Source organism: Acomys russatus, chromosome 20 (assembly GCF_903995435.1).
Source record: "Acomys russatus chromosome 20, mAcoRus1.1, whole genome shotgun sequence".
NCBI lineage: Eukaryota > Metazoa > Chordata > Mammalia > Rodentia > Muridae > Acomys > Acomys russatus.
In genome coordinates, this window is record NC_067156.1 from 63,300,053 (window position 1) to 63,322,641 (window position 22,589).

Below are 22,589 nucleotides of genomic sequence, written 5' to 3' on the forward strand. Positions count from 1 at the left end.
CAGAGGACAGAGCACTCTTTCTGGCACCGAGGAGCACAGGACGTGGTCAGACAATAAGAACTATGCTGTGTATCGTGCTCGGCTGTCATGGAAGGGTTCCCAAAGCCACCGTGACCTAAGCAGCTTTCCTGGCCCAATGTATTGGAGATGATACAATAGAATGACAGCCCTTAAAATATCTTGTTCCTCTTTTTCCATTGAGGAATACTGCCGCCGCCGCCGCCACCCCGCTACCTTGTATTCTTTATGTAAAAGTTGCAAGAAAGGCATAAAGAATTCCAGAATCCACTTACCTACATTCTACCAAGAGCCTATCTGTTTCTCTCTGTGTGCCCCGTTATGAGTCCATGTGCATATATAGCAAGTGTATGTACAGATGGGCACATGTATGTAGATATGTGCATCCCTCCTTAGAGTGACATGTCTTTACCGAATTATTGCTACATTCTACTATACTCTGGACAAAACTACCTCCATCTCCCTGGGACCCACTGTGCCTGCTTGCCCATCAGACAGGAGAGGGGCTGTGGACCGTGGACATTCCCTCAGCAGAAGGATGGAGAGAGTCATTGAATTTCCCAGTGCAGTTGCTTTGGGGTCACCCGTGCCCCTGTAAGCATCTCCTTGCCTGTACACTATACAGAACCCCAATAAACTCACTGGTTCTCAAGAGTAAACTTTGGTTAAATCAAACTTTTGATTTGTCATTTGGAGCGTGAAAGGAGAGGGTAGACACCACTGCCAAGTACTCAGAAATCCACTGCAGGCAATGATACCCTCTGCTTACAAATGCTCAGTGAACTGCGTGCATTTTTAAAGTACCTGGTGGGTGGTCCTAGTGTTTTCCTATTAAGACCAGACCCTTCCTCGGCTACAGCTGGTAGTCACCAATGCCTGGGAACCTGTCTATCACCAACCTCAGCAGTTGTCAACTTCTCCCAAGCACCCCTAGGAGTCCCTGGATGGGCTGCAAAGTTCCCCAAAGTGCAAGCAATGGAAAGGCATAACAGGGGCCACCTATCCCTAAGACACAAGAACATCATGCATCTTTCTCCTTGGCTCCTATCCACGGTCCTAAGCTTACCTTTAGCTCTGCTCCAAGTCACACTCCCTACACTGCCTCGCTGAGATGCTCTATCATGGATTTCGCTGTGGATTCTTCCCTCCACCCCCTCTGGGAAGCCTTCCCTAACCACCACAGCAACTTTGAATTCTCCCTGCTCCCCAAACTGGCCTCTGGAGTCCATTGGTTTACAGTACTACTGAACTTGAGACATGCTTCATAGCCCTCTTTCTGGCAGGACCATGAACACTGAGCCTCAGACTTGGTATGGGATAGTGTCCAGTTACACTGAGCTAACTCCTGTAGCCAGGCCCTGTAGGTGACTGAAGTAGACTCCAAGACTGAGTAGACTGAGGACTAACCTGCATCAAAAACTCCATGGATCTGGTAAGATTGACCTCCCTCCCTCACTCTCTCCCTCTCTTCCTCCCTCCCTCTCTCCAGTGCTCCCCAGGGTCTGGAGACTTACCAGTCAGTGCCCTCAGCCAGATACCGGGGCTGAGGTGTCTGCAGTTGGTGGCCAAAGTCAAAGCTGGGGTGGAGGCGGTGGGAGTGGACAGACACCCGATCCTGACCCCGCCTGTACAGGAAGAGAGAAGGGCCACTGTGTTAGGGGCTGCCTGGGCCAGCCAAGCTCCCAGAAGCTCTGAGTGACACTCCCTCCACCTATTGAACATGTCCCATGTCCCAACAGAAACTAGCATTCCCAGATACCTGGGAATGTCCCGGGTGAGCAGAAACTGCTCCCACCACTCACTTTTTGCCACCACACTCTTTCCAACTTTCAAGGCCCAGGTCAAAAGTTTGCCTCCTTCAGGAAGGCCTCTCTGAACACACCCAGTCATGGAGGCTTCTCCCCTTGACTTCCCACAACCCTGTCTCAGCCACTCGAGCCCTCAAGTCACCAATGCCTAAGGAACCTGTTCTATCATTGAGCCCAGAAGTTGTTAAGTTCTCCCAAGCACCCTGAAGCCCATTTCAGGAAGCTTGAGAGGAAAAAAAAAACTATTTTCCTTTTCATCCTTTACTCTCTTGCAGGCAAACTGTGGAGCTTTCCAGAAACTCTGTGACACAAGACTCTTCAAGGTCTAGTACAGAAGCAGACACGAGCTGTGTGCTGCAGAGACTTGCAAGTACATTCTGAGTGTCTAGTAGCAACAGCATACCAGAAAGCTCCAGAACAAAAAGAAGTCATACCCAAAAGGAACAGAGAAGTAAGTAATCAGATTTGTGACTGAAATCAATAAAATAGAAACAAACGAGCAAAACAAAAATCACAATATAAAGAAACAATGAAGAGTTTGTTCTTTATAAAAATCATTAAGATTGATAAACTCTAATCCAAATTAACTAAAAGGCAGAGAGAATATCCATATTTACAAAATTAGAAGTGAAAGACAGAAAGAAAGAAAAAGCCATAACAACAGACACTAATGAAGTCCAAAAAATAATAAAGGCATACTTTAAAAGCCTGTGTGCCACCAAAATTTGAAAATCCAAAAGAAATGGGTACTTTTCTCAATAGGTACCACTTACCAAAGTCAAATCAAGATCAGATAAGCAACTTAAGCAGGCCTATAATACCGAGTGACATAGAAGCAGTCATTAAAAGTCTCCAAACCAAAGAAAGCCCAGGGTCAGATAGTTTTAGGACAGAATTCTACCAGACCTTCAAAGAAAAGTTAGTGTCACTACTCCTCACATTATTCCACAAAATAGAAGCTGAAGAAGTTCTGTCAAATTTATTTTACAAGATCACAGTTACTCTGATACCCAAATTGCATAAAGATCTAAGAAAGACAATAACAGACCAGTTTCTCTTATGAACATTCATGCAAATTTTTAATAAAATACTTGCAAACTAAATCTAAGAACCCACGTGATCTCAAATACTAGTCTGATTTAGCACAAGAATATATATCCTAAGTCTAACAGATGGATATGATTCTATAGATATATCAGGTAAAATAATTAAATAAAGTCTTCAAAAGCCTCAGAGACCCACAGGATATGGCATTTAAAGATGTTTTTATTACTCTAAAGATTCTTTGACAACAAGACAAGTTAACTTCTGACAACACTCAGCCAACTTCAAAGAAGATGATGAGCATCAAAGAACCTCCTTACGGAGTTGGCTTCAAATGTAGCAAACCAGCCACTGGGCAAAATGTCCTCGTTTCTGCCACAGACAGAATTCTGCCTAAAAATGCACAAGCTTGAATGCAGGCAGAGTCAACAGCCAAACTCTGTCAACACAGGGTAAGTAAGTCCTCAATAGTTCCTGCCTCATGAATAAATCTGGCAGAGATATTGGGCTAGAAGGCCAAAGATGAGGCTTCAACGTTATAGAGAGTATTGAGTGACTATTCAGGCAGTAAACTGTCTCAGTCATTTTTCATTTTGCAAGCTGCCAACCTGCACTACCAGTTCACTCAGGCATTTAAGTTTTATTCCTTCTCAAGTCTCTGAGGGGGGTTGAAGACTAGATAATTTAGTTTTAAAATCAAGTTTTAGTTGGTTAGGGGATAAGATCTTTTTAGATCAAGATAAAGGATTCAAGCTAATAGAGATGAGATATGATAGATATTGAATTTCATTCAGAAATTTAGACCCAACAAGACAGGAAAGATTTTACTTCAAGTTTGACAAATACAAATAGCCAAATCCTTATGAATGTAACATTTATATAACTCATGATTGTCTCATGGGTCTCCCTCATATATGTATTTTGTTTTACTCATGTGTAATAAAATAACTGTATATGTTTAAAAAATGAAAATAAAAAAATAGAAGCAAAAAAAAAAAAAAAAGAACCCACATGATCATCTACCATGATCAGTGTGACAGCTCCTCAGGAAGCTGGGATTCAATCTCCCTCAAGACCCAGCTATACCACTTGGGCGTGTACTCAAAGGATGCTTCATCCCACCACAGGACACATGTTCAATCAACCACGTTCATACCAGCTGTATTTATAATAGCCAGATGTTGGAAACAACCTAGCTGTACCTCAAGAGAAAAATCAACAAATAAAATGTGGTACATTTACACAATGGAGTATTACTAAGTGGTTTTTAAATCATGAAATTTGCAGGTAAATGAATGGAAGTAGGAATATCATCCTAGGCGATGTATCCCAGAACAGAAAGACAAATATTGTATGCATTCACTTATTTGTAGATATTAATAGTTAACTCAATGATAACCAAGCTCTACAATCCACAGAACCAGAAAGGTTAGGTATAGAGTAAGGGACTCTCTCTCTCTCTCTCTCTCTCTCTCTCTCTCTCTCTCTCTCTCTCTCTCTCTCTCTGTGTGTGTGTGTGTGTGTGTGTGTGTGTGTGTGTGTGTGTAGAACAGGTCTCCTTAGGAAAGATAAATAAAATGTTAGTTATGTACGGTGGGGGAGGGGGCTAGAAGGGAAGGATCAAGTTGTGGGGAGGGGGGAACAAGGGGGGATGCAGGGAGAATCAGCTAAAATTAAGGGTCATTTGAGGAGTCGTATGGAAACCTAAGGCAGCAGAAGCTTCCTAAAATATATACATATATGAAGGTAATTAAATGACATTGTCAAATAATGGGGAAGAGAGACCCCAGCTGGAAATCTCTTGCCACCAAATGAAGTTTTCAGTATCAGAACTGGGTTACATTTAACTGAGTTGTGGGCCAAGGGTGTCCCAGGGGAATCCCCCAAAGAACCCAGGCTGTTGCCAAGACTATAGATTGCTCTCCACAGACTGACAGCAAGGCCTCACTGCCTTCACCCTCTATTCTAGTGTTTTGGGTACAGGAAGGTACTCCACATGCTATCAAAAGTGAAAAGCAAACACCAACCCTCTGAACTATAACACTGTCCTGCCTGCAAGATCTGCTAAGGTAATGGAGGCACAAAGCTTGTGGGAGTAACCAGCCAACATCTGGTTTGACTTAAGACCCAGTCCATGAGCACTGCTTGGGTGACCAAGAACCTGAGACTAGATAGCCCTGGGACCTAGGGTAAACTCAAATACTGCTGTTCTAAAAAGCAGTAACAACAATCAAAAAACCAACCAAACAAAACAAAAACAAAAAACAAAACCCGAGCAATAAAATGACTCCTGATGACTTTCTGCTACACTCACAGATGGGTGCCTTGTTCCGCCATCATCACAGATGGGAACAGCATCAGCAGATGGGAACAAATACGGAGAACCACAGCCAGACATTATTCATCAAATCCCTCCACTCAGATCTCAGGGACCTCCAAGGAAGAGGAAAGTGTAAGAGCCAGAGGACATGGAGGACACCAGGAGAACAGGCCTCCCAAGTCAATAGGAACAAGCTCATATAAACTCCCGAACTGAGGCAGCATGCACAGGGCCTGCACGGGACTGGTCTGCAGCAGGACCTCTGCAAATATTATGGCTCCCACTTTACTGTTTGTTTGGGACTCCTGAGGGTGTGAAGCAGTGGGTCTCAGATTCTTGTGCCTTCTCTTGGGCTCTTTTCCTGCTGTTGGTTTGTTTTGTATAGTTCCAACTGTTAATTTTTGTGTTGTTGTATTGTATTTTATTCTAATTTATTTTTCCCGTAGAAGCCTGTTTGTTTATTCTAAAGAGAGACAGAAAGGGGGTGGATCCCAATAGGAGGGGAGATCGGGAGGTTGGCGGGAGTAGAGGGAGGGGAAACCATAATTATGTGAGCTATTATGTGAGGTATATATGTGATAAAATTCCTATTTTCACTAAAAGGAAAAGAATTAAAAATTAAAAAGAACAATTTATAAATTTAGCATAAGGAGACTATTGGTATTTTTAACGAATTAATAGATACTTTCACATTTCTAACGTGGTAAATCCATATAAGCAGAGATTCTTTGTAGTCATTAACTTTTTAGTGTGAACAAGTGGTGAATCCCAGAAGACTGAGAAGCACCCAGCTGTGCTTACCCATTTCTTCTTTACAGCTGATGCTCAGAGAAAGGTAATGACTTGCCACGATATTTGATGGCTGCTAATTTTACTCGGTTTCGCGGGCGTACAGCCACAGTCTCCAACTAGACCTTTGTCCTTTGGAGGCTAGAGCTGGAACCAGTCATTTCCCTTATTAACTCTGGCTTGGTTTGGGGAAAATAAGAATTAGGCCACCGTGAGAGCTGGAGGGGACTTGAGAGGTCTCAAATCTCTCAAGCTACAGAAGCCCACCATGAGTAGCCCTGACTACTGATTACCCAGCCCCTGGGCCTGAACCTGGGTGATGTGAGGGGTCCTGCTAGGCTCTGACCTGAAATGGAGGCCACTAACAGGCAAAAGCCACCCCCTGCAGAGACACTCTGTGACTGCAGCCAATCCTGGCTGACAGAAGCCAGCACTTGCCCCCGCCGCCCCGCCCCGCCTCCTCCTCGGTCCCGCCCTCTTGCCTGCCTCGGCCCGCCCCTGCCTACCTGGGATGGGAGACGAGCCTTCGGTGCTGAGCTTCCAGGAGCTGTTGCTGCAGCAGGTATTGCTGGTGCAGGGCCTGAGGTAGGAAGGAGGGACCTGTGACGTCCTGGAACTGCAGGGTGGGCAGCGGGGTCAGCGACTGGTGCAGCGCGCCGCTGTGCTGGTGGGCCGGGGCCATGTGGGCGCTGAGGCCCGGCTGCGACTGCACGGGGTGGGCCAGCGGGAAGTCCGGGGCTAGCTGCTGCGGCTGCGGGGGACCCAGGTGGAAGTGGCGGCAGGAGGTAGCGTGAGGATGCTGAGACCTTTGAAAGGGGGCACCTGTAGAGACGAAAGACAGAGGTGTCAGTGAGGACCTGCAAAGAGCCATCCCACCTGAGCGTCACCCCTGGACAACCTGGAACTGGTACATGTCAAAGCATTCCTAACACAGCAGATCTACAGCTTTAATATGCATGCTACCATCTTTCTGCGTGTGTTAGTAGAAGTGTTTGTTTTAATGTACAGAAAAGCAGCCTTTTTATAAATAACACACGTGTTAAAGGCGTTTCAGGGCCCCTAAAGCCAACCTGGTCTTCTTGAATTAGACTCATCCCGTCAATTTCTTATGGCGCATACAGAAAATTCAGGAAGATCTAACCCAAGCCCTGAACTTTATGGAGGAAGTTCTATTCAAGCATAAGCAGCTAGAAATTTTGTGTTGCAATTTTAAGCAGGAAGGGATCACAAAAATGACCTTTTAAAATACCAGTCAACCCTGGCATTGTTGGCTCAGGCCGTTAATCCCAGCACTCAGGAGACAAGTGAACATCTGTGGGTTCAACACCAGCCTGGCCTACATATCGAGCTCCAGGACAGCTAGGGCTACATAGAGAGAACGTGTCTCAAAAGGGGAGGGGCAGGTGGGAGGAATAAAACAAAACATACTTAGTCAAAAAATAAAACACAAATCCATTTATTGTAAGATTAGAATTTACTTTAAAGCGAATAAATCCAGGTATAAGCTAGACTCCAGTTACATTTAGCTTAGGCTCCAGTATTTTGTGAATAGAATTGAATTGAGCTTAATATCAAAGCTTTGCAGATGCCAGGATGGACAACACAACGTCAGCTTTGGAAGAGTCCTCCCATGAAGCAGCCAGCACACTTGGCACTCCAGAAAGATCCCCGCTAACGTAAGAGCAAAAGAATAAGAAAGAGACAGGGGCAGAGGAAACAGGAGAGATGACGCCAGCAAGCAACAGATGTCAACAGAGTTTGGAAAGCAGATGGAGAATTTTGTAAAGCTGAGAAATCAGAAACCCAGCACCCAGCAATGGGTCAGCCAACAAGCAATGGGTCAGCCAACAAGCAATGGACAGGCCCACGGTGTGAGGCTGGGAAGGTCGGGAGTGGAGGCAGCAGCTACTTTGGAAGGCAAGAGACAGTTTGGGGCTAAGCAGAGGGAGAGTGGTGCTAGGTTTGCCCACTGGGAGCTACACACACACACACACACACACACACACACACACAGCTCCTCCCCTTTCCCATCTTCCCAGAAGTGTCCCAGTGTGTGGAGGAGGGACACTAGGCACAGAATGCAGGGGTACAGATAAAGACAACCAGAGCCAGGAGAAAGTTTATTCCAAAGTCTATGGAACTTTGGGAGCCCTACTCTCTCTTCTGCTGCCAGGTATGTGACATTGCTCTGCACTCTACACAGGTACGCTGGGCTGGAAACAGGAGTGGAGTTGGAGGGGGTGCTTCTTCAAAGAAAGTCATTGGTCCCAGAAGTGCACTACAGGTTCTTATGGTTCACAACACACACACACACACACACACACACACACACACACACACACACCACAATAAAATGTATAGGTCCCCTATCCTGGGGCTGGAGAGATGACTCAGTAGCCAAAAGCACTAGCTGTTCTTCCAAAGGACCTGGGTTCAATTCCCAGCACCCACAGAGCAGCTCACAACTGTCTGTAACTCCAGTGCCTGGGGACTCTGACACCCTCACACAGGCACACATGCAGGCAAAACACCAATGCACATAAAATAAAAATAAATAAATTTGTAAAAAATGTGTAGGTTCCCAACTGCCACTGTATCCTGAAGCCCACTGGTTGGAAAGCTACATCTCATATCTGTGTGTAGAGCGTCTAAACAGTTGTTAGTGGCCTACTGTGACTTAGTTAGGCAGCCCAGAGATGACCGGTCTTTTGAAGAAGGCTACACAGTGAAGAGATAGAACATACCAACTTTTATATGAGGGGGGGCGGGCAGAATCCAAGAAAGAAAAGCAACAAAATAGAAGGCCATACTCTTAAAGAGGTGGGGTGTTCCCAAGCACAAGGCTTCTCAGGACTCCAAACGGGTCTGGGTATCTGAAAGGTTGTCCGGGGAAGTGGAGGGTGAGAAATAGCATTTGAAGGAATTTTGCCCATTGACAGAGACTTGGTAAGAATGTAAAAACTATAAGAAGCAAGACAGCCATAAAGGGATGGTGATCATCGCCAGGGAAATAAAAAGTTGTGCAAGTAAGTGTAATAACTATACACTACTCGGTTAAACAATAAACAATATATACTAACCACAAAACAAATAATAACCACAAAACAAAAAAGTTGTTGGAACAAAAATAGTGTGAGGAACATAAACGATGGTCAGGAATTTTAAAATCAACAAGTTGCAATCTAATGGTTTAGTTTGAAATGTACATAATGCTGTGTATGATTCGGGAAGTAATTGCCAAGCCCTAAAGACTTGGAAGCATAGGGCCAGGGCCCTGAGGAATGTGACTGGGCATGTGGGGGTTAGAAGCAGGCAGTAGTTGTTTGGCTAAAGTTATCTCATGTTGAGGTTTGTGAATAAGGCGCACCTCGTGTAGGTTACGCATATCCGAAGTGTGATGCACAAATAAAAAACAATTCCTGCCTGACTCCAGTTCAGTCAGAGTAGGTTTGAGTAAACCGTCAGTTCCCACGAGTATTTGGATAAGTCAGGTCCCTTAGCCTTGAGGATAGTGGCATCAAGGCATCCAGGAACTGGAGCCTGAGAGGGCAGACACTAGATCCTCCCTTCTCAAGCCACGGCCCATCATCACACACAACGGAAGAGGAGGAGCAAATCAGCAAGGCAGAAGGAAAGAAGGCATGAAGAAGAAAGAGAAGCCTGCTCAGAAAAGATACAGGAGCAGGTTGGGGCCACACTGGAAAGGAAGAAATTGAGACATTTGTTTGTTAGTTTAAAGGACATTAATGAAACTAAAGCCAGCTCTGCCATAGAACTATGTGAGACATAGATAATTTTAAATTTCCACATCAATAGAGACAGATGAACTTAATTGTAATAATATGTAACAATATACCTAAAATGGTCTTTTCACAATTATTCAGAATATATATGTTTAGAGTTAGGTTCTGTTCTATTTTCATCCAAGTGTCCATGGTCAGCTGTGCTTTTGCCTTTCCCATACTTTCTACCGGGTGTAGTCTGGGGTGTGTGGCTTTCCTGTGGACCCTGCGGCTAGCAGGGAGAAGCCAACACCACCCATGGAGCACAGCCTTCCAGCCTTTCCCACATGGTCTTCCCTCAGATGCAATGGGGAGCTCTCCTCCTGCTACCTGTGAAATCCAAGCACCATAGCTTGGTATTAAAGCTCCTGGTCTCCTTAAATTTGGGATGGTGTGGGCGCTCCATACATGCCTGGGTGTCTGCCTGCTTATGGGAGGAAGTGAAGGGGTAACAGAAGGGCTCAGGTTGATAAAGTCAAGCTGACTCAAAATGTACGGAGACAGAGAAGGTGAGGAGGTCCCAGATAAGCCCTGGGTTTGACATGGCAGAGCAGGCACAGATGAGGCCAGCTGGCCAGTGTCTTCTACCTCTGCCCTGCTGGACCCTGTCTTGCTGCCAGGAGCAGCCACTGCCCTTCCCCTCCCACAGCCCCTCCTGCTCCATGCGGGGGGGTGGGGTGGGGGTGAGGGGGGTGAGGGGGTGGGTAAGGCTCACACTCCTGCAGCCTCTACTTGGTGCACCTGAAAGGAATGCCTGGCTCCAGCATGGGCAGTGGAGGACGGTGACCTAAAGCACCTGCCTTCTAACACCAAAGGCAGGGTCTGCCTGCAGACCACTCCTCTGCTGTGGACTGGACTTTTCCAGTCACCTCTTTTTCCAGAGAGTTCCTGGACCTCACCGTCTATACAGAAGCACAGAAGCTGGGGAGAGCCCAGCTCAGTCCTGTGTCCTGTAGGTAGTTTTTGCAACAGTGCTATGTAGCAGCTGCCCTGTTCGGTCTCTAAAAACCAACAGCGAAACTCAGGAGAATGCGGAGTCTTTGACAAGCCAACAGCCAGCTATGTCTGAACAACCCTAACATCTCCAAGTTGTCTCCACCTCCCTACCCCAAGCCCTACCCCCACCACCCTTTAGTAGACAACCCGCATTTTTTCCCATTAGAGTCATTCCATCCCATTAAAAAATAATTTCCAGATGTCCCTGATTATTCTATGCATTTGTCATATTTCCCCAGGGTTAAAATGCCACCAACTGGAAGATTCATCATAAGCTAAACAACATTTTCAGTGAGTGGGGACATAAACAAAATAAACCCTGCCATATTAAATAAACACATCAATTATAAGACACAAATTACTATCAGAAGGGGGAAATGTGTGTCTTAGGAGTCTGGAAATTGATGCTGACAATCACCACCTCTTGAGACTTGGCCAGGAGCAATGCTTGACAGTAAGGGGCTGGGCTCTGGCTGTGCAAGTGCAAGGCTGGGACCAGGGAAGCCCACAGGTGTGTGGCTCACCTGCTGCTCACTGGTACACATGACAGGTGCTCCACAAATGCCTAGGAACTGGCTGCCTCGGGCCTCTCAGGCAAGGAGCCCAGAGAAGTAGGCAGCTGGAGAGAGGGTAGATTTGAGAACCGAAGAATCCGCAAAGCCCCATTCACACGGGGAGAGAGGAGGGAGATGTGGAAAACACAGGGCCAAGGGCATGGGAAGGTCCACTGAGATAACAGAACTCTCAAGTCTAAAAGGTTTGCTGATTTGCATAAGATACGCCCCCTCGGAGTGAGTAACAGATGGAGATTTAAGTCTAGCCAGCTCCTTTTAAAAGTCAAGGTGAGAAGACAGGGTAGAGTCAAAAGAGCTAGGAGCCTAGACTAGCAATGAAGAGGCTTGTATGTTCAAATTCCAACCCCCAATGTGGTTGTATTAGAATGTAGGGCCCTTGGGAGGTGATTAGCTCTCATAAAGGGATTAATATCTTTAGAAAAGAGACCCCAGAGAGCAGGCAGGCCCCTTCACAGAGTAAGGACACAGCTGGAAGGCACCATCTATGAAAAAGAGAGTCCTGGCCAGACATTGTGTCTACCAGTATCTTGACCTTGGACTTCCAGACTCCAAGACTGTGAGCAATGAATGTTTGTTCTTTACAAGTTACACAGTTTACTGTGTTTTGTCCAAGGGCTTCTGGATAGGGCCTCCCACAGAGGACAGTTGTGACAGCCCATCTTTATTGTCAACTGATTGGCGACTGAGAGTCACTGAGCCAATAACTCTCTAGACGTGGCTGTGAGAAGCTCATCAGATTGCTTTAATTGAGGTGGAAAGACCCGCCCTAAATGTGGGTGCTACCATTCCATGGTCTTCGGTCCTAGAATGAATAAAAAGGAGAGAAGTAAGCTAGGCCAGACTTTTGTCTGTTTCCTGACTGAACACCGTGTGGCCAGCCTTCCCCCCATGTTGAAGTATGAGCCCAAGTAACCAACACTGCCTTGGCCACGTGCTTTGCTGCAGTAACAAGATGGTGTACCGAATCCAATGGTGACGCGGAGGCAGGAACAGGATGTTAGAGCATGCCTTGCTTTGACTGAAGCCTTCCCTGAACGGTACATGAGGGCAGTGGAGTCAGCACTGGGACTAGGAGGGAGCGGAAGAGCCTAGCTAAGACCAGCAGATGTTTCTCCAGGGAAGGCACAGACAGACAGACAGACAGGCAATGACTTGCCGCCACAAAACTTCAGGGCTGAGACGCATTGCATTCAAGTCCTCAAAGATGGAGCTGTCCCGGTGATAAGTAACACTGGGCACAGGTCAGTCTAAAGCCTTGTCACTGTCCTGGATGAAACTTCCCATACTCCTCCCAGGAGTAAGCGCAAGATCCTGGCGGCAGTGGGGGGGGCGGGCAGTGGAGAGGATGGGAACCAGACCCTCTAGGGCCTCAAGGGAAGCTGGCAGCCTGTCCCCTCCTGCCCAGGCCGGTTCTCAGGGTGTCTGGTTTCCTGCTGTTCCTAGCTCAGTGACCCAGGCCACTTCCCATCAGCACTGGGGCAGAACAGGGAGTGGGCACTGGAGCAGAACCCAAGGAAAAGTCAGGTGGATGAGAAGGTCAAAGAGACCCCTCCCTCCCCAGAGGGACCAGGCTGGGATGGAGAGGGACCAGGGCCAGCAGCAGGGAGAGAAGGGCCCAGCCTCACTTATAGAGCTTTGTGTATTCCTTTTTGTAAAGCTTACACAGGCAGCTGAGAGACCAGGCCCTCTACAGAGCCAAAGTCTGTCCACCGAGAGATGGGGACAGAGCTGATGTCTGTCCACCCAGAGACCAAGTCCACTACAGAGCTGATGTCTGTCCCAGAGGCCTCTTGGCATGTCACTTCCAAGGACAGGCAGAGCTATCCAGTGCCAAGGCTGCATCTAAAAGGCCAGGGCAGCTCTCCTCCCAGTCACAGTGGACTGGGCCTCATTTTGGCTTGTGGCCTGTGTACCCTGCTGACAAGAAACTACTATCAGATGAATCCCTTCTCAGCAGGCCTCTCCATTCATTCACAGGAAAGCCAAGTAGAAGGTACTGGAAGATTCTGATGAACCAAACACATGGTGGCCTCTCGGGCCCCATAGCTGGACAGACAGGACCTGGTCGGCCCATGCCACCACTACCTGCTGAGAGGAGCATATGATACTGTGATGAGGCTCTGAGCATCCAAAGTGGTCACACACAGCAAGAGGCAGGAAGAGCCCGTGTTCATCCTCCTGAAGCCCAGTTCTGAGCATTGTATCTCCACCAAGCTCTCCCCCTGTTCCTGTCTCATCCTTTCCAGTCCCCGCAGGGTCCTTGCCTGCACCTGGGCTCTCTATGGCTGCTCTCTAACCCTAGCGGTGCCACCTTTCCTCACAGGCTGTCATATCCTGTCCACCCTTGACTGCTCAGAGCACATGACAATGAGCCCTTGGAGCCCCCCCAAGCTCTCCTCAAATGATGAAATCACTCCTGTGTTTGACTTGGGGAGTTCACCTGTTGTACTTGGCATCTGTTTGTACGAGAACTTTATCTCCAATCAAAGCCATGGAGTGAGCATTTTCAGGGCAAACACCATTGGGCACATGTACTTTCTTTTTAGGGCCTTAGACGTATTCCATGAAGGACCAGAGAATAATAGAAGGAGGGAAGGGGAAAGAAAGGGAGGCAGGAAAAGGAGAGAAGGAAGAATAAAACCCTGCATTATCTTAGAGAAGGTAAAGATTAGGTTACCAGCTGGTAAGGAAATTGATTCTTTATGGTCAAATATTCTAAGTAAATGGGGTCACAACAGTGAGCCTTCCCTCCTAAGATGAAGAAGGGCCTTAGAACCATGGAAGCTGGGGTGGTGTGCCCTACATATCTTGGGCACTTGGAATCAGACTTCAGACACGCTGAGTCCTAGTGTGACTGCCCTGCCCTGCCTGTGACAGAATCCCTCCTCCCTCTGCAGGATTCACATACACCCATCCATGTCCACACATGGTGATCCCAGAGATGAGTCCTGCAGACTTGGCTGCTGAACAAGAAAGCCATGCCTTGGCCCTGGTGGCCCCACCTCCCCTTCGAATTTCCACCCATCTCCCAAGCTTCCCTGGGAATGCCCCCTCTTCTGTCCTCAGGAAGTAGCTAGGAGTTGGCCTATCATCCGCTTCTGACCTCCATGCGGAAAGACGTAGAGGTACCAAGGGATGGCATGCAGCGAGATGGCTCACACAATGCTGGCAAACAGCTCCAGCCTCATTCTCTCTGGCCTGAGATTAATTACAAGTCCAAGAACATGCCAAAATGAGACCCTCTCTAGCAAAACAAATTGAAGCACATCTCCAGAAATCCCCATAGAAAAGGCTTTGAGGCTTTGCCATTGACTGATAGAAAGAAGGGTAGAAAAGTCTAGAGTGCTGGGAACCATACAGACACCTTGTATTGAGGTGGACGTTGATGAGCGAGGCCCTGATGATGGAGTGGGGTTGTGAAGCCACTCAAGTGACTGGAATGAGGGATGAATGGAAATCAAGTTGTGAGCAGGGAAGCTCTCAGATATCACCAAAGGGATGAAGCACTTCTGACAGGGAGGTTTGAGGTCCCTCCCCCAAATTCCTGATCACTGAAGATGCCACAGAGAAGGAGAGTAGGTGCCATCAGGGAAGGACCTTTCGGGGTTTCCATGAGATAACACAAATTCCATGCAACATCTGCCCGTTGCTCCGTTTTTGAGTATGGTGGGTTGAGCGTAGGTGAAGTTGCCAACTGGTCAACCGCAACTCTGATGGCCTTAGCACTGGGGGAGTACAGGAGGAGCTGAGCAGCAGGGAGAACAGCCTGAGGTCCTCGGGGATTGAAGGCCTGGCACGTGAGCCACAGTGCAAAGGAGATGGAAGCTCCTCGGTGGAGCTGCTCAACGTGCATTTTAGGAGCCCCCTTTCTCCGGGACAATATCACTTGGAATCCTATTTCCTATATTCTCGCTGCATCCCGGGAGACGTTCAGACTTGGACTCCTTGGGACTAGGGAATGTATCCCTTGTGGTCCATTCAGAAGTAGATGTTTGGGGAAGTGCCACAGGAAAGAGACGGAAGGATACCCTGCAGAGAAAGTCACGAATGGCAGCCTGGGGGTCACGGGTACATTTCCAAGCGAGTGCTTGACCACAAACCAGGCAAACCGGAGATGAAGAAAATGAAAGTGGGCCACTTGCCCAGACCCGGCTGCCCAGGCCACTCTCACGGCTTTCCTCGCTTCCTCCAGGTACCTCTGTTCAGTTCTTGCTCTTCCCTGATCAGCCTTAAGAGGCCTGTTTCTAGGCTGGGCCTCTCACGCAGCCAGAGGTCTGCTTCTCCATATTCTGGTTCCCTGTCCAATAGAGGTTTAGACAGGAAGTGATATGCCCACAGGGGTCATTTACAGCCCAGAGCAGCTTTGTGATGCTTCCCCAGGGCCAGTCTTTGATCTCTGATGAAAAGCTTAGCTTTTCCCAAGGAGCTGGATTCCTGCTCTGAAAAACGCTGCAGGGAGAGGACTGCAGTCTGAGGGAGCTGATTTGTCTATGGTTTTGAGGCAATTAAGCAGCAAGCTTCCAGCTAGTAGCAAAAGGCAGTGAAAGGAGTTTAGAGAGGTGGATGGTGAGGGCCAGGATGTAATCACAGAAAAGAAAATGCCCTTTGCCCATTTAATGCCATTAGGGTGTCTGCAAGCTGTCATTCCCACTGCAGACACAAGATCACATTTTTCTGGAAAGTGCTGGAGTCCAAAGATGGTGCGACATGAGGATAGAACTGTGTCTACCTTGCTCACCTCCATCCCTGCACTTGGAAACAGATACTGATATACACAAAGGCCTCACTAAATGAAGAGATGAGCAAGGACACAGGGGTGAGTAGAAAGCAGCATTGGGCTACAAATTTCAGGAGAGTTCAAGTCAGTGCCTCGCAGCATCTGAGCCATGTGCAGATTTTCAGATGTCAGGGGAATGAAGATAACTCGAGTAGACACAGGCAGGGAGACCAGCCTTAAAGACATACAGAAAGAAAGGCCACATTCTTCACAAAGAGCATAGAGTCATGTGGCCAGTCCAACGTGAACCATCAGTCAGAGTGAGTAGCCATTAACTAGCCCAGAGAAAGAGGGGACTTCAGGGGCAGAGAGGAAGTCCCTGCTGCCACTTAAGCCCAAGGTTGGAAGGCTATGCAACAAATGTATTGTTGGTGTTATGGTTTAAAGATGAAGAATCACCCCAAACCTCATGCATCAAGGGTTTGGTTCCCAAGGCAACGTTCAGAGATGGGTCTTTAAGGAAGCAACTGGATCATGAGTGTCTAACCTCATCAGTGGCTGTATCCACGGGTGGGTTCATAACTGGATGGATGATCTGGAGGTGGTGGAAGCTGGGGGTCTTTGAAGGGTATATCTTGTGGACCCCCCTCTCTCTGCCTCCTGGCTAACAGGAGATGAACAGCCTCTGTCGCGTGCTCGTGTGTCTATGATGTTTTGTCTCAATGCAAGCCCAAAGCAATGAAGCCAACCAACTGTAGATGGGAACTTCTGAAACCATGAGCCAAAAATAAGCTTTTCCTGCCTTAAGATGTTTTTCTCAGACATTTGTCACAAAGGGAAGCCAGCATGGGTGACTTACATAAATCAGGAAGTCTTCTCAGGTCATGAGTTCAGAGAATTTCCTAACTTACACCCTTAGTAAAAAAGACTCAAGTTAAGGCTGGATGTGGTGACACACATCTTTAATCCCAGTACCCTGGAGACAGAGGCAGGCTGATCTCTGTAAGTTCAAGGCCAGCCTGGTCTACATAGTGAGTTCTGAGACAGCCAGAGCTACATAGTAAGACTCTGTCTAAAAACAAACAAGAGAATAAACAAACCCTTCCAAATCCCAGCATCTTCCGAAAAGTGTCCACCTTACAAAAACACTAATCATTTTACTGGGTTCCCAGAGCATACACACACACACACACACACACACACACACACACACACACACACACACACCAGTCCTCCCTATGAAGGCTGCAGAGCACAGAGGACTATACACACAGAGACCAAACTGATCCATGAGGACAGGACAAGCTCCAGCATCCTCCTTTGGCCTCCCCTCTCTTGCTCCCAGAGAGTTCCAACAGCAGGTTACTGCTCCCCTCTCTGCAGCTGGACAGGGTGGGCGGTGGCTAAGTATCTACTTGCCTTTGGAGGGAGCCAGAGTCAGTTCAATTCTCAACCGGTACCTTCCTGGGATACTCTAGCTAGTACTCGCGCGCGTGTGTGTGTGTGTGTGTGTGTGTGTGTGTGTGTGTGTGTGTGTGTGTGTGTGTGTGTGTGTGTGTGTGACAGACAGAGAAATGTTTGTAGAAATAAAGGAGAAGAGAAAAAGGAGGGTGGGAGAGAGATAAGGCTGTAAAGAACAGGAAAGGAGATAACAAAATCAAGAGGGGAGGGGGAGGGAGGCAGGGAGGGAAGAGGACACCTGGGAACCACAGAGCTGAAGGTTTCTCGCAGTTGGGCAGATCCTGGTAGCCAGCCTTGCAGCCAGGCCCATCTCTGGTCCTCCTGTGTAACTCCATCAGCCCTTTGGCTGTCTCTTGTTTGTCCTGTGACTAGCCCTGTCTTACCTCTCCCCAAGCAGACCTGGGTTAGCTGGACCTTGCCATCTCTGCTAATCACTTAGAATCCTACATAGTTAACTCAAGCCAGCATCTTTTCCAATAGTCCAGCCTTCCTGCTCCCGTGCAGGAAAGCTCTCAGGAGAATAGTGTGGCAGATAGCTTTCTACCTCCAATCCCAGCTTCTGGTCTTCAGAAGGAGCCTCTGATACACCGGTTGTCTGAGGTGGCAGGGTGATGCTGTGATGGATGTCCCAACAAGTAGAAATGTTTTCAGCATCTACTAGGTAGCCCAGAGCTAACTGCAGTCAGGGAACTACAGATGCCTGCCCCCCCCCCCCAGGTTATGAGAGTACCTGTGGCCCTCTGTCAACCCCAACTCTTTCAGTCCAGCAGAGGGCAGTCTGCCTATAGCAGCACCCCAAGTGGGCACCATCTTAAGGGAGAACCAAGGACTCCATTGTGGGAAGCCTTGGAGGGCTAAAATCATTCCCGCTGGAGCCAAAACCCAGGAAGGAGATTGTTGCTTTGGATTAACCAATGACAGTTTTCAGAGTCGAGATGTGTGGAAGAGGGTAATACATTAAATCCCTACTGTGCGAGGTAGGGGAGCGGGAAATCATGGCAATGCCAAGTGAGGTAGCAAGGCTAGGGCACAAATCTAGTTCCTCCCCAGCAGCTGGGGATTGAACCAAGTGCAAAGCAGCTCTCTCCAGGTCACACCGTCATGCCACAAAATTAAATGTCACTCAGAACTTGATGTATTCAGTCAGAATAATAAGGTTATAAAGAACAGGGAGGCATATGGTTGCCTACTGTGTGCAAGTGATCTTCTAGGTACAAGGAGTCCAGCCATAAGCAGAATAGTCAGAACCTCTTGGGCCCTCAGAAACATGAGCTCCCTCTGCAGTGCTCAGGTGGTTATCACATGAGAAAGGTGACAGTTCTACTAATAAACCAGGCATATGCCAGGCTCCAGACACTTAATATGAACTTACATTAAAAAAAACCTTTAAATGAATTATATATTGAAATTCTATCTTAGATATATTGGATTAAGTAGTGCATATTATTAAAATTAATTTCACCTTTCCTTTTTACCTTTTTAAAAATGTGGTTGCTAGAAAAGTTTAAATTACAAAAAGTATCCTGCATTGTATCTTCATGGAATGTTGTCTGGACACTAAGTGGTTACAGAAGAATATAAGTCACTTAATGATGATGCTGGTGATGGTAGGGATGCAGAAACCTGCAGGATGAGGTGAGGGAAGTCGCAATGTAAATAGGTAGACTAGCAAAGCCTTCACTGGGAAAGTACCTTCTGCACGAAAGAAAGAAAGAAAGAAAGAAAGAAAGAAAGAAAGAAAGAAAGAAAGAAAGAAAGAGTGAGCAGATGACTAAGCAGGATGCTAAGGAAGCAGAGGCAGATAAACTGTACATGCAAAATCCCTGTGGAGAGAGCAAGCCTGGATCTGGATGCATACTAGGTGGGATTTAGGTGAGACAAGTCTTGGCAGTGGGGTATCGGATCAGTCAGGGCCTCATTGGTTATTATACATACTGCACGATCAGGAACCAAGAACGATAGAATGTGACAGTTTCCAATGAAAAAGCAGTAGCTGAGCAGGACATAATGGTTTCCTGGGCCAGAGCAATAATGATGCAGAAGGAGCAAGGACTGGCCAGGTCCAAAATAATCTTCTGTTCCAAGTAGAGGGAGCCAGGTTTTCATGTGGATTCAACCTGGAACATGAGAGACAGAGGACGAGAATTCTTGATCTCTTAAGCAACTAAAACAATTGTATGGTTGGTAATTTGCAAACATGGCCTCCTTCTCCTCCATAGTCACCCACCTCAGTTCTTCCTACCAAACGCAGGTTCCTACCTCTTGAAGCTGTTCTGGTAATGTGACTGACTTTGGCCAAGAAAATATAGCAGAAGTGACCCCCATGTCAGTTCTTAGCCTAGACCTCAAAAGACTGTGAAGCTCTCTCTGTCTTTCAGTATCTCTTGGTCGTCTTCCCCCACCCCCCACACACTCCTTACTCAGCCACCACCATGCGCATAAGCAAAGGCTAACCTCTGCAGCATGGAGATCAGGTGAAGTGGACTGTCCACCTTAAGCCAGTCTATCCTTGCTGCTTAACGGTTGAGTGCAGAGACATAAGTAGGCTCAGATAAGACTGAAATGACTTCCTAGATCAGCTGAACAAATAGTGGTTGTTTCTGGGTCAAACTTACCCATTCTGATGATGTTGCCATTTAGTTAGGGAGGACTCTGTTTTGAGTTCTGTCCTAATTGGTCTGAACATTACATTAATCTAAAGACTTAACAAGTGACTCATTTTCTCTCCCTTAAACACCCAGATAATCCTCAGGATGGAGCTAGATGGCAGATGGGTGAACAGGATTGATGGGTGGATGGATGGATGGGTGGATGGATGGATGGATGGACAAATGAGGGATAGATAATGGATGGATGGAAGGATGGTAGGTGAGCTGATGAATGGATAGGTGTGTGGATGGATGATGAGTGGGTGAGTTGATGAATGGATGGGAGGATGGATGGGTAGGAGGATGGTAGATGAGCTGATGGATGATGGATGGATGGTGGGTGAGCTGAAGGATGGATGGGAGGATGGATGGGTAGAGAGAAGGATGGTTTATTAACTGGATATCTAATCATAAGCTAGAGCCCCATCACCCTTCTCCTGACAAAGTCGAACGAGCTAGCGCATCTTTCTCCCTGCCCACTGCCCTCTTGAATCTGAAGATAACCCTTGATTTCCTAGAGCTTTTAGGACGGAACTCATGAGATAGCAACAGAAAGTAAAGCCTGCAGATCCATGAGTTTTCCTTAGAACATGAAGGACTGGCTTTTAGCTTGCTTTGACATCCCACCCCCAGCCTCTCCCAGATGTGCTAGCAAACAGACAAATCAATTGCTTTGAATTTTTCTCCCTCTCCATTCACGTGCCATTTTAATTAGCAGCACAAACGCCAGCAGCAAAGTCAAGAAGGCTGAGGACAAACCCTAGGGCTGGGTAGCCAGCCAGCACAGCACTGGGCTCCCTAACTTCCTTCCATGGTTACTCTGGGTCTCCGGGCTCCAGGGCTGTTCCCTGCCTCCGTATTCACCAGTCCTCCCACCTCGGTGCTCCAGCTTCCCTGTAAACTCTGTGTCTGTCTGTCCCTCTACTGTGGCCTCATGGTGGCACTGGGTCACTTGACATCGTAGAAAGCTTTCTCAGCTCTGCCTGCAACTATTGGAGGCAGATTATCCCTACTTCAGAGACAAGATATGGGCTGAGGTGGGTCAGAGATGTGACTGGGTCAGGGACCTGAAGCCTGCGGTTCTGATCCCAAGTCTGCCTTTCACTCAGCACTGTCAAACATGTGTCCTGTGCAAAAGGCACACTGCTGATGAGGCTCCTGGAGTCAGTCACTGGGGGACTGTGGTCGACATCTTAATAGACCAAGGTCAGACAGGCACCAGCAGGGAGACTCCCCAGACTGCTCCAGCACAGTAGGGTGATTCGGCTCTGTCCCCATCCCCTGCCCCCATCCTTTGGGCTTAGGCTCCAGATGATACCTGAAGCTATGGGATGTCTGTGAGCCTAGAATAAAGGTCCAGCAGGAAGTGTGGCTTAGATGACACACTGATCACTCACTTTCTCCGGCAGCCCTGGGCATCAGGCCTGGCTTCCAAATTATAACACGTGACAGCATAAAATGAACCTCAGCCAACCCAGTGGCGTTTCTTCCAATCTTCCCAGCCTTCTGCTGAGACAGGATAAGCCCTGAGGACCCCAATTCCAGAAGCTGTGTTTGACCATCTGGAGTTAGAGAGAGTCTCAGGTCAGAGAGAGAGAGAGAGAGACAGAGACAGAGAGACCGAGAGAGAAAATAGTGAAAGTGTGTGTGCATGAGTGTGTGCACAGAGAGTGGGTGGCCAAGCATCCGCCCATCCCACAGGAAAGTTAGCCTGCCCATTGGCAGTGCCTACAGAATCTGGGTTTTATAGGCCAAGAACTTTTGGGTTTTTAGACAAGATCTCATTGTGTAGCCCACACAGGTATGGTACTCACAATCATCCTGCCTCAGCCTCTTGAGTCCTGAGGAGACAGGCTGTGCCAACAGTACCTAGCTCCAATAACTTTTTACCTAAGCAACTGCTCTGTGCCAGCACAACATAGAGGCTTCCTTGAGGAAGCACTGGGCTGCATCTGCCTGGGAAGCCAGGAAGACTAGACTATGTTCAAGTCTAGTCTTACTTACCATGTGACTTTAGCCAATACCTTAGCCTAGCTGCACCTCAGCTTCCCGGCCTATAAAATACACACAGCAGACCACCATCTCTACCTCTAGGGCCACAATGGAGTCAGGAAAATGCTTTGGAATTTGAAGTGACTTACACAAAGGAGGCCTGATATTACAGATGCCGCCGCGGACAATTAGGCCCAGGAATGTGGCAGTAGTTGGATGAAGTTATGTGATTCCAATCAAAGCACGTATGTAGTGGAGTAGATACATGAGAAAGACCCATAAGCTCTGAGCACTGAGAACCCACGTGGCTGGGAGAGGGGAGAGTGGGTGTCTCTGGGCTTTTATGTGAGCCCTTTCCTACTACAGTTTCTGTATTGTGTGCATATATGATTTGGTTTTTAACATGCTCTGAGCAGTTCTGCTTTAAAAAAAAAAAAAA

The 22,589-nt window shown here is 47.5% G+C and overlaps 1 protein-coding gene across 1 annotated transcript in view; it reads right to left on the reverse strand.

Annotated features, from left to right (window-relative positions):
• Ark2c (arkadia (RNF111) C-terminal like ring finger ubiquitin ligase 2C) overlaps positions 1-22,589 on the reverse strand; it is a 100,174-nt gene that overhangs the window by 14,852 nt on the left and 62,733 nt on the right. Inside the window, exons 2-3 of the mRNA XM_051163697.1 lie at positions 6,486-6,801; positions 1,533-1,643 (exon numbers count right to left, since the gene is read on the reverse strand). Of these exons, the coding sequence (XP_051019654.1) occupies positions 1,533-1,643; positions 6,486-6,801 (427 nt within the window). The remainder of the gene's footprint in view (positions 1-1,532; positions 1,644-6,485; positions 6,802-22,589) is intronic.